This window comes from Homalodisca vitripennis, chromosome 5 (assembly GCF_021130785.1).
Source record: "Homalodisca vitripennis isolate AUS2020 chromosome 5, UT_GWSS_2.1, whole genome shotgun sequence".
Classification (NCBI taxonomy): Eukaryota; Metazoa; Arthropoda; class Insecta; order Hemiptera; family Cicadellidae; genus Homalodisca; species Homalodisca vitripennis.
The window spans coordinates 39,313,508-39,327,026 of record NC_060211.1 but is presented as its reverse complement, the minus strand read 5'-3'; the positions used below and the strand labels follow the sequence as shown (position 1 = coordinate 39,327,026).

Below are 13,519 nucleotides of genomic sequence, written 5' to 3'. Positions count from 1 at the left end.
ATTTCAATACACCATAATACCGTTTCCTATTAATTTCATCACTACTATCCCAGGAGAATGCACACAACCTCCTTGCTTCAAGTCTGGAAAGAGAAGAAGGAATCTCCGTATAAAACTACACATACCGATTCAAAACAATACTCATCCCCTCTCCCGTTCAAATCAGCATCTTTACGATTAAATATAATTTGATTCTTTTCTTATAATTGTCGAAATTTATCACGTTCACTATAATTAATCAATTTAAGTCTTTCTATTTTCTTTTTATTATTTTTTCAAAGCTTTTTATTTAAATTTTTAGCAACATGTGCTTTATGACGTCATCAATATACAAGTCATTTATCCTACAATTGGCTTTTCTGCGTAATTCTATTTAGTACTTTTGTAAAACACAAATTTTGGTTATGTTTACTTCATTTTAAGTAATTAAATCTTTTCCCGTATAAAGTTTAATATATTTCTTCGTTATTAATTAAATGAATCTCAATTCCGATAACATGTGATTCACTGACGTCACAGTCTGCCGATTCACTGACGTCACAGTCTGCCAATTCCCCGCGAATATTCAAATGTCGTAATTTGACCTGTTACAACACACATACTTTCAACTAGACACTAATTTCTAATTTATACTTTTTAGAATTCATGCTATTTTTTGGGAAAAAGGAAATAAAACTATTATGTCAACACATAAAATAGTGTTCATCATGCAACACCAGTATGTTATGAATATATTAACTTTATTATTAGTCACTATAATAGATTATAACTTTAATATTGTCTATAAACACAACAGTGAATTGATTTATTATGTGGCTTTGTAAAAACATGTAAAATTATCTTCCTATGACCAAACTTAATAGCATACTTTTAATGATACCTTCAGTATCATCACAAGATAGACAATCTTTAAAACGCTCTTTTTCATTTGGTGTTTATTGAACAAATTTGTGACCAATGTCTTTAAGATTATTAGAAAATAATTATACATTGTGTTCAACATATAAACAAAGGCACTCAGATAGAGGTTGAGGAGGAATGGAATGACAGATAAGCAGCTGTTGGGTTAAAGATAGCTTTCCCAATACACAGAGTTGGAGGGTACTGCGGTAATGGCATCCACTGCAGGAACCAGGAACAGTGATGCTCCTGCAACCTTAGTGGTCTAAGAGTACTGACATATAGACATCATTAATTGTGTTTTTACACGACTTGAATAACATTGTACGTGTTGTACAGTTAAATAAGTGTTTGTAACTTATGTTATTGGTACTACTCATAAAAGGTTTGTTTAAAAATTATTAACTTATTTTTTATGTTAATTCTGTTCCTATTGCTCTAAAAACCTTTTGCCCTTTTTATTGCAGAGTACTTGGAAACTCATTAGAGAGAAAAGTGAAAATATTTTGGAAGAAGCATCAGTAATTGACCGGGCTCTTGTTATAGAAAAGATAAGGAGGTCTTTTCCTGGGGTAAGTTCTTCATATACATAATAATGAATTCATAAAGTATATCTCGTAATTTATTATTATTGTTAGTTTCTAAATTAATAACTTAAGTGTTTGTATGAAAATAGTTTATTTCAAACTCATTATTATGGTAAGAAATTATAAATGTATCTGTTAAAAGAAGACATGGTGCTTTTGTTCGTAGTAAGATAAAGGGTATCGGCGGTAAGTAAATTGGTCGCTTTCAAATATCATAATACAGCAGTGATGTAAATAAGGGAAGGGGGAAATCAGAGAATCAATGCTCCCAAAGCAAATAAAAATATTGAAACCTAATTACATCAGCATTTGTATATATAAATACATTGTATCGTTAATAGACTCTAGAGTAATATACAAAGGTTGACTTTATAGGATGGTTATAGAAGAGAAGGGTTCATGTAATGATGCCAACTCACCGACGTTGTTCTAGCTTCATGCCTGGCTTTATCCAAGGGGGAGGGGGACACTTCTAACTCGTTCTGGGTCTCTAGGCTGTAGTGGGGTCCATGGAAGTACGGGCAACTTGCATCTCCCTCTAGTCACTATCAACAGCCATTTTTATCGAGATAGGACACTAGTTTGGAGGGAATCCATCTGTCTATGACGCACAAGATAAAGTTCATGTGACACCAGGCCCGTTTTCCCAAATAGGCACGTGCCTAGGGTGCTAGGCAATTGGCATTTTTGGGGGGGGGGGGGCGCAAAAAATGGAAAAAAAACACATTGCCGTGGTTGTATCTGCACGCATAATTATCAAACGGACTTTTTCTAGGCTGTCTTGAGCTGATAAGTGAATTTGATCTATTTCTCGTGAAACACATAGCAACACATGGTAACAAAGGCAAAGGTAGTGTATTATACCTTTCGTTTGACATTTGCAGTGAATTTATTGATATTATGAACAAAGAAGTACTGAATCAAATCTTAAATGAAATCAAACAAGCTCGCTATCTCTCTTTAATCATAGACTCCACACCTGACGAGTCGCACACAGACCAATTGGCTGTAGTACTTCGGCATGTTTCATTGCTAAATGCTTGCGCCAACGAACGCCTGATACAACTCTTACCAAGTGTATGCTACAAATCTGGAAGTTTGGAATAAGCAACCCTCTGTTTACTTGAGAAACTTGAGCTGGATGTCGATAACTGTCGTGGACAAACTTACGACAATGCACCAAACATGTCAGGTATATATTCAAGTCTTCAGGCAAGGAATAACAGCAAAAATGATCTTGCTGACTATTCACAGACTATTGCAGCTCATTCACTAAACCTTGCTGGGTGTTTTGCTGCCGATAAGGCGTGTCCAGATAACACACAATATTTTTAACACTCGTACAAGGGCTATATGCTTTTTTTTCTCGGCATCCACTTACAGGTGGAACATCTTAAAAAGTCACATTGAAAAGAGTTACGAAGGAAAATCAAAGAAAGATTAGAGAAAGCTAATGGTAAAACCTCTGAGTGACACAAGATGGTCTGGTAAAGCAGACGCTCTTCGAGCTTTAACAATAAGTCGACATGAATTAATAGATGCTCTTGAAGAGCTAAATAAAGCCGTTACTCAGACACTATAAAGAGAATGCCGCTGAGTTTCTAAAAACACTTGGAAATTTCCAGACCACATTATTAACTATGATCTGGGACGAAATTCTCGAGACAGTTGATAAAACAAGTAACAAGTTTGACTCTTCAAAATCAAGATTTAGACATATTTGGTTCTTTAAAGGAACTTGAAACACTATCCTCATTTTTGAGGGAAAAGAGAGATTTATTTGATGATGTCGAGTCTAAAGCATTGAAACTTGCAGAAAAAGAAGAAGCTGTATATGACAAAGTAAGAAAAAGAAAGCTATAGCCCGATGAAAAGAAGGACAAAAGCATGGAAGAAACATCTCCTCGAGAAAGATTTCGCACTGGGGTGTTTATTGCCATTGTTGGACAACATAGATTTGCAGCTCAACAAAAGAAGGGAGGTCAATAAAATCTCGATACAAGATTTAAGATCTTACAAAATCTAGAAGAGAAAAATTCCAAAGAGGTGGCTTGTGAAGCTAAACTGTTAGGAGAAGGATACAAGAACAATATTGATGGACAAGACTTTGCCCAGGAATGTAACCATTTCAAACAATGCATGGTCTTGGAGAACCTTTCTAAGATCAAAGATATGTACGCCTACATAAAATCAAACGGATTGGAGAACACGTTCCCCAATTTGGAGGTCGCTCTCAGGATATTTCTAACCTTACCTGTGACGAACTGCACAGCTGAACGTAGCTTTTCAGCTTTGAAAAGAGTGAAGTCAGAAATTAGATCATCAATGATTGATGAAAAGATTAATGGCTTATTGTTGCTGTGCACCCAAAGCGACATTACTTTAAAATTAGACTAACAAACATTATTGACGACTTTGCAATACGGAAAACAAGAAAAAAACTATTGCATGAATCTCTAGTCAGTCTAGTGGTAAGCCAACAAACCAAAAATCATCCAAAGAAGATGTGATTAAACAAATGCTATAAATAATGTAAATACTTCAAATTTAAAGAAGGGAGAATGGGTGTAACAGGTATGTTACACACATTCCCACCAGAGGCCAGTAGAAACCTCACGGCTACCGGTTGCCAGTCCGGGACACGGCGGGTCCATAAGTGGTGGATTGAGAAAGTAAACGGTTAAGTTTACTAAATATGCTTGACATTAGTATCTAACTAAATCTAACACAATATAATTTTAACGATAGTAAACTATTATGAATTATATAAAATTCAGAAAAGGAGTACAATGGCAGGTCAGTCAGGTATCTTTTAAGTTTATTTTAAAATAATTTATCATTTTCTATTAATTTTATATTGCTTGGCAGTAAATTAAAAAATTTAGCTCCTATGTATATTGGTTTTTTACAGAAAAAATGTGTTATGTTGAGCTACTGCCATATTATTTCTATTTCTCGTATTAAAACTATGGTTCTCATCACTTTTGCCTAAGCTATGAGCACAATTCATCACTGGCATTATAGTTTCACATATACGAGGTACATTGTAAACAATCATGATACTCAGTTGAGGAAAGTGATCCTTCACAGTTTTATTCCATTTAAGTTTTAAAATAACACAAATTACTTTTTTTGGATCACTAAAATTGAATCTACATTTTTTATTGATGTGGATCTATATATTGAGATACCAAATATAATATGTGAATAGATATGTGAAAAATAAATCATTTTTAGAGTTTCTTGTGAGCATAATTTTGACATTCTGCGAAGAGCATATAAACCATACTTAATTTTTGATACTATTTTTTCTGAATGTTTATTCCATGTCAGCGAACTGTCTAACGTTAAACCAAAAAACTGTACTTCTTCTTCCTTAACTATAACCACTTCATGTATTTCTATATTAGGATTAATTTTATTTCTGCATTGATTAGTATAAAATGCCATATCGCTTGTTTTTGTTGGATTTAAAATTAAATTGTTTTCTTTGAAAAACTTATTTATTTTTTGTATGCTGAGAAAAGCAAACTCCCTTATTTCCTTTTTAGATGAAGCACTAATTCTTAGAGTGGCATTATCAGCGTATAAGCATAATTTATCTAGCTCTTGAATACCTTTTAGGTAGTAGAGGAATATAAGCGGCCCCAAAATGGATCCTTCAGGAACCCTATAAGAAGTTTGTTTTAAAGTAGAATTATATATACTAGTTAATTTATTATTGTTGTTGTTCAGATTATGTATTTCCACAAACTGCTGTCTGTTTTGTATATGTGACTTTAGCCTGTTGTACTCCTTCCCATGGATACCAAACTGTGACACTTATTTAGCAACGTAGTATGACTAACACTGTCAAATGCTTTATGGAGGTCCATAAATACTCCTATTACCTTTTCCCCTCTATCCACAGAATCAATCACTGACTCAATGAAATCAGTGGCAGCTGTAACTACAGATTTACTTTTTCTAAACGCATGCTGTAGTATGCTATCAAGTAAATTGTTTCTTTCTAAATAGTCAACCAGCTGGTTAGACATTGCACGTTCATATATTTTGGATATAACTGGGAGCAATGCAAGTGGCCGATAATTTGCTGCATCGCTCGCCTTTTTTAAATAAAGGTTTTACTTTTGTAATTTTTAGTTTTTCAGGGAATAGTCCACAGAGGAAAGATGAATTAAACATAAGAAGCAGTGGGTCAGTTAGAAATTCCATAGCATATTTTAATATTGGCACTGGTATGTCATCATATCCAGTGCTATAACTACTTTTCAGACTGCTGATGATTTAAATAATATCATCTCTATCAATTAGTCGACATTGAAAATTAATATCTAAATCTTGAAAAGCATTAAAAACTAAGGTTTTTTAAGATATGTTAAATTTTGATTTTTCCTTAATTGCATTAATATAGTAAGTATTAAAAATTTCACTAACTTTACTAGGATCTGATGCTATGTTATTATTGGGCCTGATGTATATATTTTGTGTATTTGGTTTAGAAATACCTGTTTTATAGTTAGTAATTTTCCAAGTGTCTCTTTGACAATTTTGAGATCTTTTAATTTTATTAGTATAGTAGTTTTGTTTTTATTGAATAATTTTATTTTTAAAAGGGTTATATTTAAGTTTTACATTGTCAAGTCTCTTTGCGATTTTGTTCTTCGGGCAGCATTACTTTCAGTAATTAGTTTCTTTTTTTCTAGTTTTAGATCTTCGCTAAACCAAGGTTTTTTTTATCTAAGTAATTTCTGAACTGTACTTAAATACAGTTGAATAAGTATTGAAGTAATATAAAAAGATATGGATAAAGGTGTCAAAATTTAAATGATCTGGAGCTTTATAAAGCTGTGCCCATGTTTCTAAACTCAGTTGTGACAGGTCAAATTACGACATTTAAATATTCGCAGGGAATTAGCAGACTGTGACGTAAGTAAATCACATGTTATCGGAATTGAGATTTATTTAATTAATAATGGAGAAATATGTTAAACTTTATACGGGAACAAATTCAAATAATTAAAATGAGTTAAACACAACCAAAATTCGTTTTTACAAAAGTACCAAATAAAATTACGCAAAAAAGCCAATTGTGGGATAAAATGACTTGCGTATTGATGACATCAGAAAGCACATGTTGCAAACATTTAAATAAAAAGCGATAGAAAAATAATAAAAGAAAATAGAAAGACTTAAATTGATCAATTATAGTGAACGTGATAAAATTCGATAATTATGAGAAAAGAATTAAATTATGTTCAATCGTGAAGACGCTGATCTGAACGGGAGAGGGGAAGAGCATTGTTTGAGCCGATACGCGGGGTTTTAGCCAGAGAATCTTTTTTCTGTCTTGAAAGCTGAAGCAGGGAGGACGTGTACTCGTGTAGATCCACCTGGTAGTGATGCAATACGGAATTGTGCAATAGTGCATTAAAAGTTATAACCAGGCGATGGGATATTGTTTTAGTGAATAAATTAACAACAAAGCAAAGTGAATACAATTAGTTGTTTTTATCACATTAAAATAAATTGACATCAAAGTGATTTGCTTTGTTTTAATATCATTGACTATGCCCATCTGTGAAGAGGTGTGGTAAGTAAAAAGAATAAGCTTTAGCTCAAGGAACGTTGCATTTCAAAATTTATTAAAATCAAAGTGATTGATGAGAACCCAGTGAACATTTGTGAACTTTATCCTGATATAAATAACCATATTTATCAGAGCCTTCAATACAGTGATATTCAATTTGAACTATCATTGAACCTACTTAAACCTGAGATAAATATAGACCTAGTGCTAGTGACATATAACATGTACTTTCACTAACACTCAGTATACTTCCAACAACACTACAGACAATTACCACAGCATAAGATACATCGACGACGTAGGAATTGGAAGTTTGATCATTATTTAAACATCGATTTGGAGCAATATGACACAGCCAACATGGGACCACAACACATGTTAAAAAACTGACTGTATGCACAATGCTGAATTAAAATCTCTCATATTTTCGTCAGAAAATACCCTGGAATACTTGAATGAATTTTGTTGTCACATTGAGTTAGATACATAATCAAGTATTGTAACTAACTGGCTATCATGCTCTGACAACATTGCATTCACACACTCATTTGAATCTGTGATTGAGATTTGTTTTAATATTTTCTATTACTGACTGAGTAGTGCTAGTTGACCTAGTGGGCAAGTATATTAATATTTCATATTGTATTGTTTTAATAGGTGCTTTAGATTTTTCACACAAGTATTATTTGTCAAGGTGTTGATTATATCTCCACATACCACTATATAACTGTACCTATTGGTTAGAATGCTAAAAACCGAATTCAAATTTTCCAGGAATATATGTATTTACATTGAAAATGGAGCCTGTAGATACCACCTAATAATATGTTTAAATTACCCCAATAAACCTCAACCAAACATAGCTCAAAAATTTGATCACATAATAAATTTGTTATTGCAGATAACATTATTTCTTTAATTGTAATGGTGTTTTTTGCCAAAATAATTACACCCCCACCATTAATACTGCATCTAGCATAGTAAGAGTGAGTGCTATAATTTACAATATTAAGCCTGGTAATTTCATCTTTTTTCATCTTATGTTCTGTAATGATTAGTATGTATGAAGAGCTGAAGTTAGGGACCCCCCTCAGACAAAGATAGCACAATGGTGTGTTCAGAACTGTTTTGTAGGAGTAAGGTCTATGTCTTCATTCTTACTTCAATGGCCATTTATACAAAGCTTTAATAAATTATTGGTTTATTCTTGAAAAAGTTACTGTTTAATATTATAATAAGTAATTTATAGAACTATGAAGGAATTTAGATTTATTGGCTTAGTTACTGTTATTTAAGAATTCGATTTGACTTTAGCTTTTGAAAATATTTTATTGTCCTTTCTTTATTTGATTGCTTTGTATGTATGTATTTAATTTATATGTTTAAGTGTATGAAAGGGCCATGAGCCCCTAACTTCACCTCTTTTGTATATTATAAAATTGCAAATATATAAATTTCTATTCTTCTCTATTCTATTCTCCCATATAATGATTAGTACACAATCCATTTCAATCCCCCCTCAGGCAAAGATAGCACAGTGGTGTATTCAGAACTGTTTGGTGGGAGCAAGTTCTATGTCTTCATTCTTACTCCCATGGCTATTTATACAAAGCTCGAATAAATTAGACTTCATTGAAGAGAGTCACACTATAGCATGTATGTGTACATTTCCCCCGATTTGTGTTTTGACATGCTGACCGCTCTATATATGCTTGATTTCTTAGACCTACAACTTGGCAAAGTATGTTATACTTTGATTGCTTTTGAATTTTTCATGCTTGTTGAACCTGTCTTAAGGGCTTTTTTTGAGACTCGAGGAAGTGGATAAATTCCAATCCTCAAAACATAGTGTTTTATTTTAATAACATACAACAATCGGTATGTGTCCAAAATCCTGGTATGCTTACTTAGAAATTTCTCCATTGATGAGTGTTCCATTTGTACTGTAATCAAATCTGGTGTTGATGGAATATTTTATTTGTGGTCTTACAATTTCTTAACATGGCAGGTTATTTTATCTGATCCTTTATAGTATCTATGGAATCTCAGGAAACACAGAGGTGGGCATAATTTCCAGCCAAGGCTTTACTTTTTTTAATAAAGGAGAAGCCAATCCCCTTTAATACAACAATTCTGAGATGTTCCAGGATTCAGTTTTATTTCATCTTTTATTACTGTCGGCCACCTGTAATGTGTCATCTACAACAGATGTGGAATAAGTGAATTGTTGTGAATGTCTTGAAATAGTAACAGTGTTACGTGATCAGGCAAAGTGATTTTGATGCAGTTTTTGTCTTTGCAGTAGCCTTCAAGGAGTTTTTCTGATCTGATTAGTGAAGCCTTACTTGGTAACCCATCTCTATTGAATCACACGACTTTAAATAAAAATAAATTTTTTCGAAATTAAAAACTGTACAGATTTGTGATATTATTTTCAGCTAAATTGGTCTTACCTGAGAATAAAGTTGTAAAAATGCAATTTTGTTAACATTCTTTGATATAATTTTACCTAATATCTTAATGCATTCATGAAACATAAGTAATTAGACTGAGGGACAGAGACATTTTTTTCAAGTATAATTTTAACTACCCAACAATTTTAGCAAAGTCAGAATAATAGTGAATATATCTATAGTTTCATACTACTTTTGTAGGTGAATGTGAGCAAAGTCTTAAGAGTCAACAACCCCTACCTGACCAGCTTGTATGAGCTTGTGAAAGCAGAATATCACAGCCGAAATGGAACAGCTGTAGTTCAGGAGTTGGAGCTGTTCCATTCCACTCGACAGAGTGCTGTAGAGTCCATTGTAGAGGACAATCTGAACTGGCGACTAGTACGGCGCTCTCGGTACGGGATCGGGAATAGTTTCTCCACAAACGCTGACTATGCCAATTGTCACTCAAACAGGCACAATGGTATGTTGATCATTTAACGATATTAAAGTATTTAGTTACTGAACCCTCCCTCATAATGTGGTATGTTTATTTGTGTTAGGTGGGGATGTCGAAGAGAAGAACAGGAGGGTGATGCAGCTCACCAGATCATACAGGCTTTTGAGCAATAACTGCAAAAGTCTGTTGAGCAACATATCATCAAATTTTTGTCATTTTATGGTGTAAAACCTGCCAAAAGTTTTTTCTTTTTTTTTGCTTATGATCTTAAAGAACAGAACTGGTATATAAGTAAAATATACTAAACAATATTTGTCAGTTTCAGTAACAAGAATGTTTCTTCATAGCTTCATGATAGTCTCCAGTTCAGAAATTCCTTTTCAGATTAAAAAAGTCAACGTCTGCATATCAGCCAACAAATAAGTCTCCTCTTGATTTTTTTGCACATTTGGTCAATGTGAAGCTAACAGTTTCAGTTGTAAGTTCAGGTAATTCTTCGTCTTCACTTTTAGGTCTGAAAAGCACTTTACAGTTTTGTTCTCATTTAGTACCAGGTAATTTTCTCTGCAGTATTGCTCTGTCGTGTTAAAAAAATGTAGAAAAACAGACTATTTTTTTATTGATTTTTATTATTTTTCAGCTCAACCACTTTTAAACTACATGTATAATGTTCTAAACCTTTTTCCAAATTTTTAGGCCATCTAAAAAGCAGAATTTTGAAAGTTCTTCATAATATACATCTGTATGGGAGAAGACCTCCTCATTTGATGTCAATCATTGTCCACTTTAAGCCATTTTGAATAAAAAGTCACTTGAGGCCAAATACCAGATGTAGGTACTGTGAATGTCATCCAACTCAGCTTTGATCAAGCCTTTTCAATAGAAATGTTCATATGTGTATATATATATATATATATATATATATATATATATATATATTGTATTTAAGATTTTAATTTTAAAAATTTTTTTATTTGTAACTTGTAACACATTGAACACACTTGTTTAATATATATATATATATATATATATATATATATATATATATATTTATATATATATATATATATATATATATATATATAATAAATTACATATTCATATTGTCTGTAATGTAACAAACAAGAAAATGTATAAGAAGTGACTGCTTCTTGATTTTCAATTACCAGATTCAGTATTAATGTTTTTCTTTACATTTTTCTTTTTATTATTAAACAGTTGTGTAAAATAAAATCATTTCATCATTGCGAGTTCTTTTTGTTGGCTTTTTCATGTTCATTATCATATAGTACACAATTTTGTTTTAGGTGATGATCGTGCGCTTATTTTATTCAAAGTGTTGGTGTGCAAGAAAGCTAGAGGATCAGGAAGTCTGAAAGTTTTAAAGGACGCTGATACTGCAGTTGGAGGACCCAACAATATTGTTACTGTCAAATTTAACGATAATGAGTTTTTACCTACATTTATTGCATATTATAAAGGGGAAAAAATTCATCTCGACAAGTTATTTCTACAGTCATTATTAACCTTAGTATATTCAGCTTCTTTTATTAATTATAAGACAATCAATTTACAATTAGTGCATTTCTGTTTTACAATTCAATTTTTCAATCTAATTAACAATCCAGGAGTAACCATTTTTCTAGTTTATGCATTATTTTATGGTAATTCAAAACGTAATGTTTTAATAATTATTAACATTTATACAATGAGTACAGATGAATTTTAATTTAGAGTAATTGTTTATTATGGTTTTTAATATTTTTATTCAGGATGATTAGTTTAATTATTTTTGCAAAGTTGTTATTACTGATGGCTGTTTCAAGAACTCTTATTTTGTTATATTCTTCCCTTGCATTTTATTGAATGTTTTGTATTTTCTTTATTATGCAAATACAGGAATTGGAATTAAGATTTACCTTCAATCACTGTAAACAATTAATTATAATAATAAACAGTTTTTTATAAAGTTATGATGTCATTTTTTTCTTATAGCCCTAATTTAGTGTCGGTACCTATAGATGTCTACTCAGATCTGTGGTATCAAAATGTCTCATGTCATTAAAAATTGAATATAGTGAGATTTCGTTTGCTTGGTTGCATATAAACATTTATGGTTACTAAAATAAAACAGAATGGGTTATTTCATTGTCGTAATGTACAACCAAATAATAAAAAGTTTCACAATGATTTGATTTGTTAATGTTTGTTGTTACTCAGTCATATTTCATTAAACTTTTTTCGCTACCAAACTTAATCATGATATCCTAAATTGATGATTTTATAAAAATTAAGTTTTAAAGGCACAAGTTGTAAGAGTTCAATGACACATAAAAGTTAATAAAACAAATATATTTACAGTTTTTGCAGAAAACTTTGTTGAAACTAGGCTTAAGCCTAGCAATGTAAAAGGTCAGTTATTGACATGTCAGCAATATTGTAGGTGACAAAACCAATTTATTATAAGCTTATTTATTAATACTAGCAGTTACCCTCAGCATTGCAAACGATTCCCTATTAAATAACAGGTATGTCATAAACAAGTCCTTTAAGAATAGCTTAATAAACACTCTTGAAAATAAGTGATAATCACTTATCCATATATATAAGATATTCCAGCGCCTGATCTGCTTCATAATAACTGGACTTTATGAAGCTGGTTTACAGGTTTTAGAGTCCTGAAGTCGGAGAGTGACACATAAAAGTTAATAAAACAAATATATTTACAGTTTTTGCAGAAAACTTGTTAAAACTAGGCTTAAGCCTAGCAATGAAAAAGGTCAGTTATTGACATGTCAGCAATATTGTAGGTGACAAAACCAATTTATTATAAGCTTATTTATTAATACTAGCAGTTACCCTCAGCATTGCAAACGATTCCCTATTAAATAACAGGTATGTCATAAACAAGTCCTTTAAGAATAGCTTAATAAACACTCTTGAAAATAAGTGATAATCACTTATCCATATTATATAAGATATTCCAGCGCCTGATCTGCTTCATAATAACTGGACTTTATGAAGCTGGTTTACAGGTTTTAGAGTCCTGAAGTCGGAGAGTGAAATATACAAATTTTTCACCAACATTCCATAATACAGCGTGTATCAAAATGAATGACCTGATTTTAAAACTTAATATCTATTGCTAAAAATGTACTACAAACATAATATTTATTGCAAAATACTCACAAAATCTTAAAGTTTTAAGTATGTTATTACAAATGTTCTATATGTCCACCAGCAGGAGCACGAACAACATCCAGACGATAGCCAAATTCCTCATAAACCTTACACAACGTATCTGCGTTCATAGATCTTATTGCGACAGTTATTCTGCTCTTTAGTTCTTCGATGTCATGAGTTAGAGGGGGAACAAAGACTTTTTCCTTCACATATCCCCACAAGAAAAAGTCGCATGGGGTCAAGTCTGGTGATCTTGGAGGCCAAGAATGAAGGGCATTGTCTCGAGATCCCGTGCGCCCTATCCAGCGGTGGGGCAGAGTGTTGTTGAGAAGCTGCGGAACATTGTTGTGCCAGTGAGGTGGAGCTC

The 13,519-nt window shown here is 32.2% G+C and overlaps 1 protein-coding gene across 3 annotated transcripts in view; it reads left to right on the top strand.

Annotated features, from left to right (window-relative positions):
• LOC124362033 overlaps positions 1-11,930 on the top strand; it is a 29,375-nt gene extending 17,445 nt beyond the window's left edge. For 2 of the 3 annotated variants that reach the window (XM_046816185.1, XM_046816183.1), the window contains exons 3-5: positions 1,368-1,472; positions 9,732-9,993; positions 11,277-11,930. In XM_046816185.1, coding sequence (XP_046672141.1) covers positions 1,368-1,472; positions 9,732-9,993; positions 11,277-11,698 — 789 coding nt within the window. In that variant the 3' untranslated portion in view covers positions 11,699-11,930. The remainder of the gene's footprint in view (positions 1-1,367; positions 1,473-9,731; positions 9,994-11,276) is intronic. The other variant, XM_046816186.1, reaches the window with a different exon arrangement.
• The last annotated feature ends 1,589 nt before the right edge of the window (positions 11,931-13,519 follow it).